At 40.3% G+C, this 22196-nt stretch overlaps 1 protein-coding gene across 2 annotated transcripts in view; it reads left to right on the top strand.

The window, feature by feature from the left end:
- The window catches only part of ascc3 (activating signal cointegrator 1 complex subunit 3), a 171066-nt gene that overhangs the window by 43845 nt on the left and 105025 nt on the right, over positions 1 to 22196 (top strand). For both annotated transcript variants that reach the window (XM_071469778.1, XM_071469779.1), the window contains exons 9-10: positions 15078 to 15281; positions 19648 to 19788. In XM_071469778.1, coding sequence (XP_071325879.1) covers positions 15078 to 15281; positions 19648 to 19788 — 345 coding nt within the window. The remainder of the gene's footprint in view (positions 1 to 15077; positions 15282 to 19647; positions 19789 to 22196) is intronic.

The following is a 22196-nucleotide window of genomic DNA, read 5'->3' on the forward strand; positions in this document are numbered from 1 at the left end:
GTCCCCGTGTAACTGATATAGATTGATATGCAACCTCTTCTGCTGAGCAATGTGAATTAGCCTCAGTCAAGCACTGGCTCTATTCATTAGCTTAAGCCTGGGCAACTCTGGAACAAAGTGCCTCACTACTCTAAAGTGCCAGCACACAATGCCTAATAAGTCTTTATGTGCTATTAGGAAGGCTTTGAAAGGCAGGCTGAAAAGTCTGATGCTCCCCCCTCCTCCCCCTGTACAGTGCAGATTGTCATTTATTGAAAGCTGTAATGGGAAACAGGGCTGTGCAAGCCTCCATGTGCCTTTAATAGCTCTGTGAAACATTAAAAATGGGAAATTTATTAGAATGCTTTTTAACTAATGAATCAGGGTCTAGGCGCCCCATCCTTGCCACTGTGGTAAAAGCCTTCCTAATTTATCTGAATATGTTACTGGGTGTGTTGTGAATGAGAGCAAATGCCACTCTTTAGTAGTACTGATAGACTGCACTTGTGCAGAAACGTACACTAGTACTACATTGCTGATGTACCTCATAATACTAACAAAAGAATGGACACTAACTCAAATATAGACAGAAGCCGTGACAGCACATGCAACTGCACTTCGTATGAACCAGTAATTGATAGAAATCCAGTCAAGCTGCTAAGACATTGTGAGAAATGACAGTTCCCACAGGGAAAGAGTCTGCAGAGGGAAAGGATTAGGGAACACAGAAAGCTTTGCTCTTTGGCTGCTACAGGAAAGCTGTAGTGGACGTGGGCGGGTTGGAAGGCATAAGTAATGAATGACTCTTCCTCCCAATTTGTTCTGTAGATCTTTCTGCTGCTTGACACTTAAAACTTTCTTATTGCATAATTTTTCTACTCTGTGCTGTTTATCCCCCAGCCAAACGATCATGGTGTCAAATACTGTGTTTAGTGTAATTTAAATATTAAGTATTTAAATAATGGCATTCACTAAAAACCAGCATCAATAAATAAAGAACAGGTAAAACTAGTTTACCTGTACCATAGTGTCTCACATGGTAAATTCAGGATATTATACTTTTCCGCTGCACTAATTTTATCAGTACAACAACGTTGTCAAGGCATCCTCACAATTCTGCTGTTATGAATTACTTTTGTTTAACATAAACCGTGTTTTTATCCACTAATTAATATCACTGGCTGCTACTTTGCCATTTTTCAATTGGTGGTCCCTTTGGAAATATTTTAATGTGAAACATCTGCGCAGGTGTTGTTTAGATTCAGTGAGGATAGCAATTGAAAAAATATAGTTGACTGCCATAATTGTAATGAAACAGCTTTGTCAAAAAGAGAAACTCAGAGCAGGGGAGTGGTGGTGTCTTTTATTTACCATGCCTTTATTTAAAAAATGTTAAAGGATTCATGTAGTTTACACCAACTCCTCAGAAATCAAGCAGAAATGTAGATTTGTCAAGCCAGGCAATATTTTTCCATATTGTTTCTCCTGTTGCCTCAGTTTCCAGTTTCTAACAGCAGAGGCACCTTCTGTCGTCTTTTGCTGTTGAAACACACCCAGCTACCTCAATGATTGACGTGTTATGTGTTCAGAGATGCTCTTCTGCACTGCTGCTGTTGTTCTGTGTTGTTGAGTGACTGTGGCCCACCTATCAGCTTGAACCAGTCTGGCCATTCTACTCTGACCTCTCCATAACAAGCCGTTTTCAGCCCCACAACTGCCGCTCTACCTCAGTTTGTGAGGTCATGTTTCCTCCCCATTCTCCCAATCTGATGTTTTGTCTGAATTGCAACTGAACCACTTGACCATGTCTGCACGTTTCTTTGTTTTGTATGTACTTGTTGGCACATGGTTGGATGCTTAGATATTTGCATTAATGAGTAGGTGCTCAGATGTACACAGTAAAGTGCCTACATTGCTAATTTATCAGTACAACAAAGCTAGTCATACTCAGCACTGTACCGCTTCAAGTTTCTCTTTTAGTAATACCCTTTTCATTTTCTACTTTGCCGTACTTTCAATCAGTCTTTAGTCTGTCAGTGAAACTCAATACTTCCTTCGGTGTTTGACACTGAAATTCGAGCAGGAATTAGACAGACTGTGCTGTATTAGCTGCTGGAAAATGATTTGAAATGGGGAGTGTTGTGATAAATTGATATATACACTTGTTACTATTGATGGTCTGTTGCTGCAGTTGAGGTAAACAAAGGCTACTGCTGCAGAATGTATGGTATGAGTGTGGATGGACTGCAGTGATTCATGTCTTCTTTATGCTGTTATAATAATAATTTAAAGCATTTCACCCCACTTTTCTGGCCTTCTTTTTTCTCTCTTAGCCACCACTCAAATTGGAGGGTTGATGCTTTCAAACATGATGAAGTGATAAAGATGCAGTCAGCAGTGTCAAATGAAGGTCTGCTGTTTAGTGCTTTCAGTCTTACATGATGGTACCAGGTGAACAGGCCTGCTGTTGTTGTTCAAGCATGTTCTGCCGTCATCACCCTCACTCATCATCCTTTGATTCTCCTGGCTGTTGACAGGTTACCCTCTCCTTTCCTATGCAGGAAGCAGCCAGTGTATAAGCACGGGCCTGCGAAGATGAGGCAGAAGTGAACATCCCACCATCCATAATTAATCCACGTTGATTGCATTTCCTAATCCAATTTGATGTGGTTCCCCCACAGCACACACATGTGGCTCTGTGTGTTTGCTTAGACTTGTTAAGTAGAAGCTGTGAGTCTTCAAGGCTCTTTGAACGATTCAAGGGTTCAGATTTTTACAATCTTGTCTGATGGAGTGGCAGCACTCTCAAATGGCACAACAATACGTCATCAGCCACTGAAAAATGTGCCTGCATTGTGCTTCGTTGAGTCTTCGGTAATATAGACTTTGTATGTTTTACTTAATTTGTTAAAAGTGTTATTTAGTCGAATTGTAGTTAGTTTATTATTGCAAGCTTTAGTCTAAGCCAAAGATAACTAAAGACTTTTAGTCTAGTTGTAGGTTGTAAATTACATTTAAATTTAATTTTCACCATGGACTTAACCGGCCTCAGACCATCAGGCCATTGGTTATGTCAGATTCTGAAGAGGCAGAATCTGTGTAGTGACTTTTCATCAGGCAGTCTGAAAGTTTTAGGTTTTCCTCTGTAGAAAACTGCAATAAATATAAGCCGATACTTGATGGACTAATATTACTGTAATAGTAATTAGGATTCAACTGCATCATCAATCATGTATTTGATGACGCTGGAAATGATACTGGTCATTGTCCACAATTTGCCAAAGAAGGTTGTCTTGCAGAACATATTGTCTTTCTCTCTCTGCCTGCATTAGTTATGAATGTTTGTATTAACATTCAAATAAATCTTTCCAAACAACGGAAATGACTCTGGAATGACCTCTGGGATAATTGGCTAATTTTTAGGCTGAACAATTTAATACAACTGAAATGTAATATTTTAATGTGAGATTTCTCTATTATTTTACCTATTCCTGAAATCCTAATAGATTTCCCTGCAATTTAAATTTCATAATGATCAAAATGAACTGTGACTTTCCGAGCTTCTAATTAAGTTCTTAGGTTGATAGAACCATCAGCTATATACATGCAAGAGCTCCAGAACGTTTGTTCCTGGGCAGAACCACTTGACAGGTACTAAATAAATAAACATGATTAATAAAATGAAATAAAATTAAATAGTCAAGCATTAGTTATTTAAATTTATTTGAGTGCAATCTTAAAAGTAAGAGCCATGATTATGACTATACATTACTAACAATTTCTTACTAGCTGTTGTTCAGTGAGGTGTCGGTCCAGGTGCTTTTGGCGACACTAGTAGTTTCTGGTGGTAACAGGAAATGTGGTTTAAAACTACAGCTCACAGAATTCTAGGGGCAGCAAAGCAACCTGATCTGCCATCAAAAAATGCTCACTGACACACACTGTATTTCTTGTGACTACTATGTAACTACTGCTACTATGTTACCACACAATATTCTATTTATCTTTTATTATGTAATTTATGAGCACCTTTTTCATTTCGGCTCAATGTATTCTGCGTTTTCCTGTCATTTACAGTTTCTCTCCTTGCTTTCTGTTTCACCATGTCCATGTGTGTGTCTTAGCCCCTCCCCACACACACACACACACACACACACACACGAGTGGAGCAGAGCAAAAGAGAGACGGGTTGACAGGTTGTTACGTTAAGTGCAATAAAAGCTTTCCAACAAGTGCTATAAATCCCTCTAAAATCAAAGCTGGACAGACCTCAAACCTCAACCTCAAACGTCAGGCCAAAATATCAGCGTTTTTTTAACGCCTCCAAAAAGCACCATCGTCGACAGTGACGACAGCTCGGATTGGCTCTGGGATTTACTCTGTGTGTGTGTGTGTGTGTGTGTGTGTGTGTGTGTGTGTGTGAGAGAGAGAGAGTTTGTTATTCTGTTATTCTGTTTGTGGGGGTGTGTTTGGCCAGGTCATCTAGTACTCTGCATGCAGGCTTGGAGCTGGCTGATAAGCTGTTTGCAAAAACTGGCAATTAAAAGTTGATCAGGCTGTCAATTCAAATGGAATGAAATGGAACCAGAAAGTAATTAAAAGGATGGCATGAAAATGACAACAATTATATCTCTTAGCTTCCCATTACCGATGCACAGAGGAATTTAATTAGTTTAGAAGGTAGTATAGTGACTCATACAGTAAACACACAATAACACAAAGTAGCAGCCACCACAAAAATAAGGGTTGCTTCTTGTGTATACACACAGACTGGCTACCTCAGTTTCACTATTAAACCTACAAACAGGGAGGCTGATGGATATGAACGAAATTGGTGTTTAGTTATTGCTGTTGAATCATTAGTGCACTCTATGTGGGTCCAATTAGTGTGTTTTAAGTGGCTGGTGGATAAGCGGGATATTCCCAGTCCTCCCAGTTCGCCCATATGGCCGTAGGCTGTGTATCTGCTGTGTTAATGAGCCTGTCAGTTTCCATCCCACTCAGGGTTGGCCCAAGATGGGCTGATGGGCAACTTCTTCTGCACACAGAATGTACTGCAATGACACTTAATAGAAGCATGCACAGATAACTAAGTCCATGTATTTCTTTATGCAGAAACTTTCACTCTCTCTCTTTTCGCAAACAGCCAGACATTTCTCAATGTCCAAGTACGCTCATAGAAATGCTGTGTATCATCGCAGGGTCTTGCTGCAGCCACCTGGGTTTTAGAGATTGATTCCGCCCCAGGCTCAAACAGCTGCTCTCATTAGGAACTTTATTTAACCCTGCTCCTGAAAGGTTGACCACAGATGTGCATGGGCCTATATTAGCCAGCTGGGCTCTGGAGAGCTTTCTGTCCATGTTTTAAATGCTGGGGACTTGCTTTTAACGGGATGAGGCATTTAGCTGAATTTAGCTAGGGTGATAGGGATTGAAACTGCCAGCTTAAAGAGCATCATTATGATGACTGAAGCCTTTAGAAACCAAAGGGTCCATTAGTTAAAATTGAGAATCTGCTTTATTAACTAAAATAGAATAACACTATGTAAACATGTAACTGTACGAGCACGCTTTGTCTGCCTTAACAAAACAGGTTAACTTGACTTTTAATTTAAAAAAATGTAAATAAATCTAAAAGCTGTGATTCACATTCAATTCCTTTGCCAGGACAGCAAACATCTCAAATGTTTGTAGAGACAATAAAAAAGTAAGCAAGTGGATCACAAAGACCTCTGCACATTCAAGCACAACTCTAAGATAATAAATATTTTTTTGAGGTATAAATCTGAGTAAGTGCAAAATGTAAATGCTTTAAACTTGTCAATATGCTGCATCTTTTAGCAAGTGCACACCATTTGTTACCCCATCATAGGTTTTTTGCCTGAAGAACTAGTGTGGCCACAGTGCCTGGCTCTAAAGCTGCCCCGTGGCAGTACACAACATTGCCACCAGTGCTGAAAGCACGCTCTGAGGGTGAGCTTTGCCAGGAGGCTTGCTCTGGGGTATGTTGTTGGGTTGATCTTCCACCATGCCAGGGGGCTGGTCTTGCTGTCTGCATTAGGAGTTAGCAGATAGCTGCTCTGTTCAGCCTCAATAGCCTGCTGGTCTGTAAGAAGTAGCAACACAGGAGGACTTCTTGAAAAAGCTGCACAGTGTCATCTTCTGCAGTTGGGTATGTGTAGCTGCAGCATCTCATCTGCCTCCTGCAGGTGCAGTAGATCTAAGTGTGGGAGTAGCTTGCGATGTCATTCATCTAGCAACTGAGCCACAGCTTTGTATTTCATGGCCTCAGTTGTTACTTTGAAGACGATTTAGAGCCTTGTGAACACACTGTAGGACATCAATGTCCTGAAGAAGCCGAGTGCCTTGTTTTTAACCAGCTGATAAAACCTTTGCAGTGGCCGTCCCCTGCCCCAGCACTCGTGATATCATTGCATGTGATTCTGGAATCAGCTTGTGCTTGGGTAGTTTGAGTTCCTCTTGAGTGGCTGCTGGTTCTTTTTTCTCCATGAGAAAGAAATAGCACTAAGCACTTTTCTGCACACACCCATAGCTGTTTGGATTCTGTGCACTCTCACAATTCCCTCTGTTACCAAGATATCTGAAGATGTTCTGAACCTTATTGCTACGCTCATAAAAACCACAGGAGTGCACGAGACCTGAGTGCACAAAGCAGATCTGCCAGTGGAAAAACCTTGCCATTTCTGCTCAATATGCACATCTGTGGTGGTTCCTTTGATTGGTCACTCTCAGCACCAGATGCATTGGCCACTGGGTCGCATGTCAATGGTGCCTTCATATTAGACTGGGCAAGACTTGCCTATAAAAAAATATGATTAAATGCGAGAGGTGTGGAGACATCAGCCACTGTCTCTGCCTCCAGAGTCTCAATAACCAACTTGACGCTCAAGTGTTGAGCTTTGTGAGTACGTAAGCATGGTCAAGTGAGCACTCGTAACAGTCCCATTCTCATGTGACTGCTGGGTATGCTTCCTTGTGAGGATAGTTTTGTGCACTTGGCTCATGTGCACGTGCATGGTTTTTCTGTGTTTGAGTTCTGAGACTAATTCAGTGCCATAGTACTGTTTCATGTGAGGGAAAAGATTTGTTATATTTGCAGACTGTGCTTTGTCAATTTTAAGATTTCTATACCAGCTCCATGTAACTGATATTGTGATAACTTTTTTGTCAACAGTTTCCTCAGCCTTGGAGGATAATGTGAGTTTACATTCTTACGCTATGAGAGTGAGAAATAAGAGTTGAGACTGGACAGTACACGAGTAAACTCAACAACAGACTTATTGTTTCTTCCTTCACTGGATCTTTCTGTAATAACATTCAGTAGATCTAAGCTGATCACACAGACTCTGAGGACTTGAATTAGCTCATTAGCAGAAACCAAAGCCATACAACATTATCCTGATAAATAAACTCAGTCTGTCTACTGCTTATTGTGTAAAACTGGACTCACTGGGAGCTGTGGTTTACGAACCTACTCTGCTGCTCCTCCTGTCTGTCTGCACAGTTACTGCTGCTGGATCAACAACTAGCCGACTTGAAACATCTGGATTTTTCTTAACTTCTTTTCTCTCAGATTTTCAGCCATTTTTTACTTTGTTATTAATGTAAAATGAGTCAGACAGTCCACTGCTGCTTCAGTGTTTAAACAATGATAAAGACACAAACACAGGAACAGTGAGCGGTTGAATGGAGCCACGGGGCTGAACCAAACGTAGTTATCTGGGGACACAGTGAGGGAGATGAGGCCACACAGAGCCACAGGGTCAGTCTGCTCCCCCGGTCTGATCCTCTGATATCTCTCTCTCTCCCTCCCTTGTACCCACAATTACCTCGGCTCCCCAGGAATCTTCCTGTGCCTCTAGATCAGCCGCTCAATGCCTGGCATTCACTTGTTAATCTGAACATGAATCATTTCACCACCTACACAACTGCTACTAATCAGTGATATTTTTATGACCACGGTAAACGTGGATATAACTGGGACCACTGTTCACGTACAAGCTGTTTACTAGGATAATAAAAAAATACCACAACGATGTTGAAATTGTCTAAATGTTTTAGCTAACAAACACACACACAGCCAAGACACTGCCTGTAAAGCCTTAGCCTTAGCTAAGAGGTAATGTTACCAACCAACTTTAATTCAATGGTTCATAAAAAATAAGTCTATTAAAATGTGTCCAGCAGTTAGCTCAGACTCAGGTTTGAAGACCTCTCAGTGCTCACTCTGTTCTGTTTAACCAGCTCAACATATTAGTGAGGTCCCGTTAATGAGCTGTGACTGAGGGGCGAGATGGACCAGTGCTGTGAGTTCAGCACTGGAACATTTCAGCTCTCCCGCTGAGTGCGAGAACACGCGCTTCAGCTCGGCACTCGGTTCAGTTTGTCATTTGCTAAATAAGTAAAATATTAATTATAGGCTATAGATCCTTTTGTCCTAGAGGCGTCCCGGCTCAGATTTGTTTGTCCAGAATACATTTTTTATCATCGCCAGGATGATGGGACGTCCTTGGTCTCGAGCCCTGCCCCTCACTGGTTCCACTCATATTTTTTTCATTGTTTCCAGAGCTTTCTTCACTGGCAGCTTTGTGAGGAAATGTACTTTGACATGCAAGCCAAGCTCTGCAGACTTATTGGCTGTTGTCACATCTATTTCTGCTGTGTGATAAGATAAAAATTTCCGGAACTTATCATCATTATCAAGTTTTATCACAATCCCATTTTGAGATTGTTTCATTGCCCAGCCCTAGGTAGGTGGTGGTTGAATTTGATCCATGTTTTAGTAGGTTTGGTGTCTACCTTAAGAGATCTGATGGTAACAACACACATGGCTTCCTGAGTCCTGTATTTGAGTTCTGTATTTGGGGAAAACAGGACCTGTACCTGTTGGCTCTAGATTTGTAGTGTGTGAATTTCTGCTTGATGAAGTTCTCACCTCATGTCAACTTAATTCACTTGGAATCTTGCCTGGTGATGTTAATTTGACTCTCTGGCTCAAGCTTTGCCCTCTGTTTGTAGGACTTAATGTGGTAGTGATGAGGTCTAGTCACTGACTGACTGATCAGCTCGGTAACGTAGTATCAACCTGACTGATAAACTGCATTAAAGCTCTGCATAATAACGTGGTTGTTTCAGATTGTCCTCAGTTAGAAAGTCCTTCTGCCAGACGCAACCATTGTGAAGTGTTCATGTTATATTGACTTCTGTGTACATACAATGAAATTGTTGGGATGTGCAAAATTAAAGGAACACTATGTCATATAATATAATAAAATCCCATGAAGTCATTAATAGAATAAATGTTCCCAGTGGTATTTCTCTACTCTGATATCTGGATCTGGATTTGTAGTCTTTGTATTCCTTTGTAATCTTTCAATCACCTGGATTTTGCTTTTTATTTTACTAAAATAAATAAATAATTTAACTAAAAAATAATGAGGCCCACTTATTTTCATCACACAGGAAGAGCACCTTGGGGCCATTGAAAAGCTGGACAGAATTAGCACAGTTTTACCCTGAGGTTCTTCGGCTGCTGAAATTCTTGATCATCAAGGTTTTGGCATAGCAGGGTTTGTCCTATATGTTAACAGCTACATAATGCCCATTGTAGTACAGTAACTACCTACCCACAACACTGACATCACACCCTCGAGACAAGTTTGGCAGGCACAGCTGGATCGCCAATTGGAAGATGTGTGTGTATATATTAACATAACAATAAAGCCAGAGAGGTTTTAAGGAGAGAATAAAAAAGCACTGAAGATTTCCAAAGATCATTAAATGATGGCAACTTTCTGTTTACAACATGTGTGCTTTACCTCAAGGTGAGTACTGGGGCAAGAATACATTTGCATGAATTAGCATGTTTAAGTAGAGTGGGGACACTGGCTTTTCGTTACAAACAGACAAAGTCGATAAATCAAAATGAGAGCCAGCCGCTCAAGTGATTGTTGTGGCTCTCTGGTCACCACAGAGACACAGGAATGAGTGTGCAGAAGCCTCACAAAATAGGATGTAGCTCAGTGGTCCATAATTCAAGAATGAATATGTATAAGTGGGAGCTCAGCGGACTTTGCCTAGGGAGAAATAATTTGGTAGACAGGAGGAGACTGGAATCACCATCTCTCTGTTCAGAGAGGGTAGAAGAAGTCCTGCAGTCATTAAGAGAATGTGCTTCAGTTACATCCATTCTGTAGCTTTACGTGTTTACATGCCATGAAAGGGGTGGAGTTAGAGACAGCAGTGTATGTGGGTTTGGGATTTAAAGGCATATTTGTTAGCTGGGTTGTTTTTTGGTCACCTGCAGCTGGTGAGTAATGCTGCAAAAACATCAGTTAAGAGCCATCGATAACTAATTAAGTGGCACTAATCACAAACTGAAAAAAGAAATTCAAGACTATAGATTTTTTTTGGGGGTTTTTTGTGCCTTTGTTATAGATCAGTGGAGACTGACAAGAAAGGGGGTAGAGAGAGGGGAATGACATGCAGGAAAGAGTGGGACCGGTCGGGAGTCGAACCAGTGACTGCCTGCTAAGAGCGTCTTGCACTCATGTGGTACAAACCCTAACCACTCGACTACTGGGCCGCCTCTGCAGACTCACTTTTTTACACCTAGAGCTCACGTAAAATTTTGGAGGTCCTGTCCAAGTCAAGGAGCACCCCTTAAAACGACAGTCACTGTTAATCATCAATCGTCAATCTTTTACTCATCACCAGTCTTCTTATTCATTATAGCTGCTGTAAGTCCAAGATTTGACCCTTGAATGTTTTAAAGTGCAACCTTTTCTTGTTAATGTCACTGTTTTTTCCCCCCTTTTTATTAGTTTTTCTGTTACACATGCATGCCATCTTCCATCACATCCTGTATGTTCAGGTTCTTCAGGTTCATTTTTAATTTATACAAGTCCCACACATCAGGGGGAAATGTATAATGTATACATTGACATATGACAAACCATTAAGAGACATCTTAAAGAGATTTTTGCCTGTTATGCATCTAAAATTTAGAGATTCCCTCGCCTGAGACAGAAAAATATCATCTGCATATCTTAGTTCCTGTTCCAGATTTGATACCCTGAAAATCATCTTGGATTCTTATTAACTTCTGCAAGCATCTCATTAGCTAGAACGTGCAGTAGTAGCGAGGAGAAACAACCTCGATGTGTTGCTCTCCAAGTAGAGAATCACAGAGACCTGATGATGGCAGTTCACAGACACTTCCCATCCAGTCAGAGAGGATCTGTCAGGAAGAATGAGATAAACTGCCGAAATCCAGGTGTGCAGATTTACCCAAGAAGCTCAAAGCTCTGTAATTGCTGCCAATGGGTCTTCTACAAAGCACAGAATTAGGGGTCTGAGTATGTTAGTAAATGAGAGATTTCAGTTATTCATTTGTCACGTTTTCACTTTGTCATTATGGATTATTGAATGTAGCAAAAATGGCATTTAAAATGAAATCTACAACACCAAAAATAAAGGGGTCTAAGTACTCTCTGAAATGACTGTATTCATCAGTGGCTGTTCATCAGACCCTCCCCAGCTCCATGCAGCTCCTAGCTGAAACCACAGCCACCCTTCACTCCTCCAGTTTAAATGGACTCTAATAAACTTGCTCTTTGATGCATTAATAACCTCTTCCTCCCTCCTGGACTTCGGGGCAAGCTTCTGAACAGCACCCCACATATCCTTGCCTTACATGCACTGTTTAATTATTTCTTTCTATGAGTGTTGGAGCGAAACGAGGGGAAGAGGAAAGTGATGACATACTTCTAATGAATCTTGAATAAATAATACTGCTGTCTAAGCTTAAGGCATCCTTAACCGACCTTAGTGGGAGAAAGGTGGAATGCAGAGGAGGCAGAGAGAGGGTAAAATGAAGATGGAGGAGGTGCAGAAAACACCTGGAACTATAGTGACCTCTGTTGTATGAGATCCTACCAGAACCTGTTCACATTATTAGCCTCCGAACTACACTTTTAATTTGTCAGGATTAAACTCTATCAAACTATCACACTGTGAAAATGCATGACAGTAGATACGTTTCCATCCACCAGTTTTATATTTGTTTTCAATAAACATAAATCAATAAGTTCTTAGATTGAATTGACTTTAGAAGAAATGTCATTTCCACATCTTATTCAAGCAGTTCATGCAAACACAACTCAAACTCAAAATTTATTTAGCTAATATCTCAGAAATATAATAAATACTTTTTTTGTGCAGCTTTTCATATTATTGTTGAACCTGAATTATTTTTAAGATTTTTCATGTGATTCCCACCCAACCCCATGTTTATTTATTATTAATTAACTTGCACCTCATCTGTGCATATGTACGAACACAAAACAGAAGATATTTTTTTGCATCCACACTACGCAAATATGTGTGCAGTATGCTTAAGAATTTACAAGATAAAATAAGGATGATAAAAATAAAACATATCATGTAACCACAGACATCACCACTTGTGTTTTTTAATTTGGTCAGTATGAATCAGTATCTCATTTGCATTTTATAAACATGTTTCTATGTTTTTCGTGTAGTGAGCTGCTGTCAACAGTGTCCTTTTGAACTATGAACAGTACTTGTATGTTTTTTTTTTTTAATATCTCTTTGAATCAGTGTCTTTATTCACTGTTCTGTAGAAAGGATGCTCCTTATCATGCTTAAAACATTCCTGCTTTTTCCATCCACGACGTGAACAGCAACAGAATATGATCAGATTTTTATCTGGTTGTTAAATGTGGTTTTGGACTGTAAACCTTCTGTTCCAGAAGGACAGGATTCACCTGTGCAGCAGCTGGATGTTTCTATCTCCTGTATGTGTGCAGTGTTTCATTGTGTTTGCTCCTGTGTGTGTGTTTTTTGGAGGGGGTTGGCCATTTCTCTACTTATTAGAGGCAGTGTGAGATTGAGGGCTGTCACCCACACTCTGTTGCTATAGTGAAGGCAGATGGAGAGCAGGTTGAGTGACAGCTGATCCCACCACACACATTTTCTCTTCCTTCATGCTTTTTGGTGCTCCACTTTCTGTGCAGTCACCTCATACACAGACGCTCAGTCCATAACACACACTGTAACTGATCCCCTGCCTATATTTCATGTCATCACACTGGAAAGAAGATTCTACAGCGTGTTTTTGTCAGAGAAATGCAGTCACCAGGGGGGCACCTGCACTTAACGGTTGTCAAATCCAGTTGCCAAGGGCAACCAATACAGTTTTAGCTGTGTCACTGACTGACAATCAACAATGACATTGATCGTTGCCTGACTTTTGTTGTTGTGCCCTCTAATCTGATATTATCCAATAGTTCACAGATGAGTAACACAACATTAAATGTGTTTAAAGCTGGGATAGGCAGTCAATGTTCCAGCATCAATGGGCAAATGTTCCATAACCTCCTTTCAGCATGCTGGAATTAAAGTGGTCTTAGAGCAAACTAGACGTCTGCACCTCATCTTGGCTCTGTTTTCAGACTTTAGAAAATCTAGTCTGTGACCGGAGACTTTGGCCAATCACTGGTCTTTTCAGAGAGACAGTGTTCCTATTGGCAGTCTACAAATGCAGATGTGCGTGTCCCTTCAGATGGACATGTGCCAATATCGGTGAAGTGTTTCAGAGATGGAGAGAACTTGGTGTTCTTCTCCTGGACAGTTAGCAGCTTGCTAACTTCATGTTCCTGTAATTTTTAAATGTTTAGTAGTGATTGGTTGTGTGGGCAGATTTACCATGAAAGCAGGCGATGAGTGGCTATAATGAATGTTGCTAGTGTTTAGCCTTCTGTTAACTGTAGCCAAGGGCTCACAGCTGCAGCTGTGTATTTTGAATTTTTTTTTTTTCTTTTGAGGTGAGAATCATATTTTGTAAATACTTGGAATGTTAAAATGACATTATTATAATAGTCAAGATAGTGGTATAATTAGACCTTGGAGAATAAGTACATTTATATGAATAAATATCAGTATTTTTCTTAATTATTGAACTGAAAATGTTTTCAATATAAACTAAACTAGCCTGTATTGCTATATTAACATATTGCCTGATGGAGACTCTGTGACTGATGGGTTTCATGCTTAGTTATGGGTGTGGCAGAGCATTAAGGTAATTTTCTGAATTCTTATTTAAGCATGCAGAAAGCTGTAGATGATTAATAATGCTTACTTCAATAACAGTCATGATATGTTTTTAATATATTACTGTAAATATTTACAGCTAAAACAATTATTCAAAAATTCATCAGCAACAATTCTGATTATCAGTTAAAAGTCACTTTGGAAAGGAAAGGAAAGTAAAATATCAAAAATTAACAGGTTGTAATTTCGTAAATCTCCTGCTTTTCTTTGTCTAAAGAGACAGTATATCATAATATGTGAGTTTTGTGTTTGTGTCTGTTGTAAAAACAAAGAAAGAAATAACATTTTGATGACATTGCACTGGGCTCCTGGAACTTTTGATGGTCATTTTTCACTGTTTTCTGATATGTTTTTTAGACCAAACAATGAATATATTAAGTATTTAGTTAATTAGCTGTAGCCCTAAATATATTACAGTACCTGATTGCTATTACTGAAATACAATTAAAAATAAATTGTAGCTAGCTTTTTCAATTTTTTGTTCAAACACTTGACTTTTCTAACCATCAAAATCATTCAGAACAACAACGCCAACAAAAACAAAAGAAAACATGCACATCACAAGAAAACATGGAGTAGGAGACAACCCAGACCAATGCTAAAGAAAGTATTATCATTAGTTTTCAAAGAGGAAGCAGAGGGGAGCTAATTATTCAAGTTTGTTTAATTATTGAAAAAAAATGTAATTAAATTATTATTTTTTATACAATTTATACAGTGTGCTTTCCATGTGGTTATATCCATTGATTTGAAGGAAATACAGACACTGTAATCATCCATAAAAAATGAGAACGATATATTACTTATCAATATCTTTAATTAGTGCAGGATAGTTCATGTGATCATTATATATTTAAAGCATGCAGATATTTGTATTATGGGTATAATGTTCATGATGTGTTAACCCATATTTGTCCATTCCTTCCCTTATTTGGTTTTCTCAGATCGGGCAGCTGGTGTTCAAGGGGATGAAGCGTCTGAACAGGATCCAGTCCATGGTGTTTGAGACAGCCTATAATACCAATGAAAACCTTCTAATCTGTGCTCCAACTGGTGCCGGCAAGACCAACATCGCCATGCTCACTGTTCTACATGAGATCCGACAACACCTGCAGCCAGGCGGCGTTATCAAGAAGGATGAGTTCAAGGTCTGACTGTGACACCACACGAATACACAAACTAAATGTTGCAAATATATGCTCGCTTATCACTACCATGATGGATGTGTTGTAGTTCAGTTACATATTGCATTTGTTGTTTGGAGGAGGCGTTTTACCTGGACTGACTGTAATTTGTCTGTCTCACTGCCAACAAAATCACAGTCAGAATTTAGGAGAACTCCTGTGTAATGTTTTAGAATGTCTGCAATAACTGCTGAATGCTTCCAGTGCTATTCCACCACAGAGTCTCTCAACATACCTCATGGTGATTAAGCGTGCTCCTTGCTGAGATTCACGCACACCCCATGCAGAGATTCAGATCCGATCCTTGGAGCTTTGGATGCTGAAATTATAGGCACCATTTAAATGGAGAGCTGTTTTATTTCAGGGACAGCTGAATTTACTGGATTTTGTTTCCTCCAAGAGGATTTGTCTGTTTTGCTGGTTTGTTAAGCCTTTTGTGATTTAACCTCAATGGTGAGCAACACCAGTGTTTGTTTGTTTTTTTTTCCCTTTCCAATGAGTTTACATTTATCAAAACTAAACTTATAGCACTGAAATGTTGGATAAAATGTTAAAAACTAAAACAATGAATTTTGAATATTGTACTGTTCATTGCTGTTTCACTGTTTTTGACAGCTGTATCCCAGCTGTAAGAAAAAAACAAACAAACAAACAAAAAAACTTCCCTACCTTTCTGTCTACTGTCTACCTTTATCTTCCTACCTAAAGTATATACAGTAAGTTCTTGCCCACAGTTATGGATGTGTCCATAGCAGATCCACAGAACCCACTCTGCAGTCCATTTCAGCATCTCTGCTGTCTACAGAATGTAAACACTACAACAGTGTAGTTGCACAATGCATCACCGTCAGTGGGTGAAAAAAGTTCATTTAACAGTAGGCAAATTGAAAATGCCAAACGCCAAATAAATATACAACGTTCAAATACCGGAGCTTATTACAGTTCTGAGCCTGTAAAAAATTTAAACCCCGGTCCCGATTCCTAGTGTCAATAAAGATGATAGCATGTGAGTCAGCACTGAGTCAAATTAATTAATTTATCATTTAGATGGATCGATGTCTATAATGGAAGAGTAAACACAACAAATACATAGTAAAATACAGTACATAATCTGCAAAGCTGTAAAAACAGAGTGGAGGTTGGTTGAACCAGAAACTGTGAAGATGACACCTCTGAGAGTTCTCTGTCAGACAGGGTTGTGGAGTTGAAAAGAGCTGTGCTTGTGACAGAGGAGCTGAAACAGTCCGTTGGAAAAAGTGCTCCACTGCCTGTCCAGATGTGGAGAGGGTGTTCAGGATTATACATAATGGATAGAGAGTTTGTTCAGTGTTCACCTCTTCACCACAGCTTCAAAGCTGTCTGGTTTGCAACCAATTACAGAGCCATCTTCCTTCATCAATTTATTTATTTGTCTGTTGTGTCGCTGGTTCTGATGCTGCTCCCCCAGCAGACTACAGCCATGAAGTTCAGTGCACTGGCCACAACAGACTGCTGCACACCTTGAGGGAATCAGCTTCTTCGTGTCTGCTCATCCCCTTCTTATGTACAACCTTTGTGGTGGTCGTCCAGTTCAGTCTGTGGTGACAATGTAGACACTCAGGTGTACAAGGTGAACAGGATTGGAGACAGCGCAGTCCCCTGTGGTGCCCCTGTACAACTCACCACCATATCAGACAGAGTACTGCTCAGTCAGACAAACTGCGGTCTGTCAGGTAGTTGGTAATCCAGGAGATGGTGGATATATCTATCCTCACACCATCCATCACCTCAGTAGCAGCGGTGGATGGTGGTGAATGCACTGGGGAATCAAAGAATGTTGGTTCTGTCCAGATGTGAGTGATCTCTCTGTAGAAGTTGGGCCAAGACCAGCTTTTCCAGGACCTTTATCACATGAGATATGAGGGCAGCTGGCTGGTGGTCATTGAGGCCAAATGGAATTGACTTCTTGGGAACAGGAGCCAGGCAGGTGGTCTTCCACAACATTGGAATCTTCTCCAGGTTCAGGCTCAGGATAGCAGACAGCTGGTTGGCACAGGTCCTCAGAACCCTGGGGCTGATGCCTTCAGGGGCTGCAGCCTTGCCTTGGTGGAGTCTGTCCAGCTGTCTCATTACCTGGCCAGTAGTCACAGTCAGTGGCACTGTGTGCATCTTTAGCATTTGCATACGGGAGGTCTAGTATTCTATTGTCTCAGGCAAAATGTTGGCAATGTTTGCCTTATGTGATGTGATCCAGTCCCCAGTAATGGCTACAAAAGCATTAGGCTGCTGAGTTTGTAGTCTTGAAACAGTGGAGTGAATGGGGTCACACACTACGTTTGCATCAGCTGTTGGACAAATGTAAACAGCAACAACAATGATGGAAGATAACTCCCTCAACAAGTAACATGAGCATATTCCCACAGCTCAACAGCCACAGACACGTTCACATTAATGTGTCTGGGATTGCAGCACTTTTCATTCACGAACAGTGCAATCCCTCCTTCCTTTTTCTTACTACTCCATAAAATGTCCCTGTGCACCTGAACAGTCCTGAAGCCAGATACAGCCGCACTGTAGTCCAGGATATGCGAGTGCAGCCAGCTCTCAGTGAAACACAGAATGCTACATTCCCAGTATTCCCTCTGGTTCCTGATCAGTGCGCCTAGCTCATCCATCTTATTGCCCAAGGACCCCCATTCCCCATGATGATCGCTGGAACAGAAGGTTTATACTTCCCTTTTTCCGCTCTGCGTTTAGCGCCAGCTCCACAACCCCGATGTCTCCTCTGCAGCTCCTCTGGGATTTCAGTCCTCACTCAGGGCAGAAGCAATGGTTTACCCAACGCGATCAGCTGGTCCCATGAGTAAACAACGCTCCCACTCTTCTCTACATGGCTCTCCTTTACAAACAGTGTGGGAAATAACAGGAAAATCCAGCGAAAACTTGGAAAATGTAGAAAACAAGAAAATAATAAATAAAGTGATGAAAAGTGATGAAAAATTAAAACACACCAGGAGCTGGAGCCATTCAGACACCATCAACCGAAATCATCAAACCCCCCATCCACAATATATCAACAGCTCCTCTCCTCTCTTTATTGATGTTTTTAAAACATCACAGAACACTATTATATATTTATATATTTATAATAGCAAACCATCAATGGAAAGTTTTAACAAATGTTAAGTGTATCTCTACTAATATCTAATATTTCTCGTTAAATGAATTTTAATTAGTTAATTAAAGTAACATTCTTGGCTTTTATTAAGCATTCATTAGGACTCTGTGGCTATAGTTTGATCATATTTTATTGACAGTGACAAGTTGCAACAATATCGATTACAATATTGCTGAATTGCATTGATGCATGGGAATACATGGCATTACCTTTTCTCCCACTAGATACAAGTGACAAGAACTAAAATGAAATAATATTAATGGATCTCTAAATTAAAATTCTATAAACTATTCCAACTTTACCCAATTATATTGTGCTTATGTAGGACCCCGTCACACATGGTAAAACACTGGTTGAGAAATTAGGTTTAGCTTTAACTGAGAGCTGTTCAGCTGTCAAAAATGTTTACAATGCTTTGCTAGTTTGAATTTAGGCCTATTATAGGCTGAGGGTGCACTGTGCAGCTGCGGGGGTGCAAACTTGTCACCTTTCGGCAAAAATCTGCGTTTTGAATCCAGTCGTCCTTTGTGTGATTCGTGTAGATAGTTCCTTCTGGGAACTAGAAAAAACACCATGAGAGTGAACTGCTGGCACAGCAGTCATGTAAACTTGTTCTCTCCTCTCCAAGTTTCATGTCAGCAAATAACAGTAGGCTGATGTTTAATGCTAACTTGCATTGCATCTGAAGTGTGTCTGCCTGGCTGACCTAGCTGGGACCTTAGCAGTGTCTTGCCTCCTTGCCCTGTTAGCATCTTTGTCACCCTTTATACCTTTGATGAGTTTGCAAACCTGAGTGTACTGTGTTGGAAAAAAAAAAAGTAATACTCAAAAGTCTTTGTCATCTCACATGAAGACTTACACACGCACACTTGCACGTAGTGTTGTGTAGTGCCAGCCACTGACAATATCCACTTTTCATACATCACCATTAAACTTTAGCTATGCAAGTGTCTGGCATCATATTTCTCAATAAACTGTGATTTGTACTGGTTGCCAGAGAACAAATGATCCTCCCTCTGTTTTCTCATTTATCACTTAAGTGTCCAACCCAGTCCCTCTCTCCTGTATCCCCCTTCATCCCCCAACCCCCCATCTCCAACTTCTATCTTCCTCATTCTACCCCTCTCAGTTTGTCCTATTTATTTCTCTCTCTCTCGCTCTCTCTCTCTGTAGATAGTATATGTGGCTCCAATGAAGGCCTTGGCAGCAGAGATGACTAATTACTTCAGTAAGCGATTGGAGCCACTGGGAATCACTGTTAAAGAACTCACTGGAGACATGCAGCTAACCAAAGGAGAGATTCTACGAACACAGGTACATCCACAATCTATCACTTAATCACACACACACACACACACAAAATGGTAGAAGCGTTATGTTTTCCTCACTCTAACCATAACGTAATTCTAATCCTAGCCCAAAAAAACAAACTGTTCCTACAGCTCCAAAATGTTCTCACAACGATGGTTTAGATGGTTGCAAACCAAAACACAACCATAGAAAGACATGTATACACACACACACACACACACACACACACACACACACACTGTATGAGATCTATCATCTATCAAAATAGCTCAAACTGCGAGGACAAAAGCTGTCCCTCCTGAGGTTTCCTCTTCTGCACATGCATGTTCTCTAGCACCCCCAAGTGGATTGGATTGTAACTTTTATTGGAAGCCATTTCATCATACATTCTGCAAAGGGCATCAGTCACAATTCTGCTTAATATTAGTCCCAAGAGTGACTTTACTAGATTAACAATTTAGTAAGTCAGCTACTGTAGCGATGGATTTACAGTTGTTTTCAAATAGAGAACAAAGGATTAAAGGACCTGCTATTATCTCTTTAGTGTGTGCTGTTCCTGTTCTGGCATCAACGTTTCAAACTTGTTTACTATGATTGGAAATCTAGTGTCCTTATTTGCAAATAGCCTTACTGTTTTATGCCACAGTATATATTTTTCTACTCTTTGTCTGCTGTTTGAATAGGACTGTAGTGTTGCCTGAGCTCCTCCTGTGGTCTGTGACACACAGATTGTCAACATAAAAATGGAAAAAAATAAACAAATACTATGAAAATGTGCTGTGCTTCAGCTGATATTCAAAAGACTGAAAAGCTTCATCAAATCACAAGGTGGCTGTTAATTAAGGTGGCATATACACTGCGTATCATTGTAGCAGTTTAGCTAAATGTGTTCAAGTTCACTTCATCTTGCCATGAAGCAAGTAACTACATCACTGTAACCAGACAGTTTAGGTCTCGGCTCTTTTCCAACAGCACTGTTGGGGGACCTGTGGTGTGGGGTTACAATATAAAGGACAAGTCTGGTGACCTTCTGTAATTTCTTAGCATAGTCCCAGCAGAGTCAAACCAACAATCTACTAACAAATTCCTTTATTGTGTTGACTATTCTCAATGTAGACACAAGCCTCTTTCTTCTCAATGCTTCAGAGGGCTGTTGAAGTGTGTGTAGATCTGACAAGTGTGGCTTCAGTGCGGTCCTTAGCTGAACACTGGAGAGCACAAAACGAATGGTTTTCCTCTGTGGCATTGGGAGAACAGCAGTCGACTCAGTTGGAGGGAAAAAGGTGTAATTTGTCATCTCCTTGACATTTTCTTTTGTCCTTTTGTAGGAAGTATAAGAAATCAGCTGCTGCTGCACAGCTGTCCCTCGAATCCGGAACATATTCTGTAGGGATGCCCCGGATCACGTTTTTTTTGCCAGCAATATTGATATCGATCATCTGAGTCATTGAGTCATACGAGTCATTTTTTATGTTTTGTCATAGCAGCTGGTTTAGTGGTTGGGACCTACAACAGGCGGCAGCGTAACTTGATAAAAGGACCACAAAAAAGTCATCCTTAGTCAGTCAACAACATGTTTTTACTCTGTTCAACAGAGCAGTACAAAAAACACCTAAGGAGCAAATCCTTCATCCGACCAGACAACCTGATTATTACACTATTGCACACAAACAAGACACACACATTTTAATTTGCACAACTGTCATCTAAAGCCTGACCTTTACTTTCCTTCATGCAAAGTCATCAATTAGATCACCATATGAAATCTGCCCAGATATTGCAATGTCAAGTTGTGTGGGTGTTAAGTTTCTCCAGCTCAGACTGCCCAAACATGAAAATGGCTTGTTCAGCACAAAAGATTCAGGGACAACTCAATTCCTTTTCTTTTCTTTTCTTTTTTCTAGATGGATGTTGAATGCAATAGGTTGATAACCTTAAAGTTAAACAAAGAAATATATATACATGTCAGCAAATTAACATCATCCATGTATCGTATAAACTTAAATAGTCCAAATAAAAAAGGTACAATTTTACTATTGCACAAAAGTGACAAAGGTGACAAAATTATAACTACATTCAGCATTAATAAACATGATATAAGTGCCTGAAATGAAATGCAGAGTCCAGCCTTGATATCCTCCTACCAGTTGTGTCTTCAGTGCTGACAATGAGCTGTTTTCTCTCTTGCCTTCCTGCCAGGAGTAAATCCATATGACTGACCTCCATCAAACATTTCTTCCCATGCTCTCCAAGCAGGTGTGCAGGTGAACTCAATCCCCCTATGAGCACTGGCTGCTGTTTCGGGTTCCATTGATACTTGTTACTTTGTCTGCCCCCTTCAGGCCTGGAGTACATTTGCCGATTGTGTTCTCTGGTTTTTAACACAACATGCTTGGTTAATACTTATACTG

Source organism: Trachinotus anak, unplaced genomic scaffold (assembly GCF_046630095.1).
Source record: "Trachinotus anak isolate AG129_WGS33_773 ecotype Australia unplaced genomic scaffold, CSIRO_AGI_Tana_v1 ptg000032l, whole genome shotgun sequence".
NCBI lineage: Eukaryota > Metazoa > Chordata > Actinopteri > Carangiformes > Carangidae > Trachinotus > Trachinotus anak.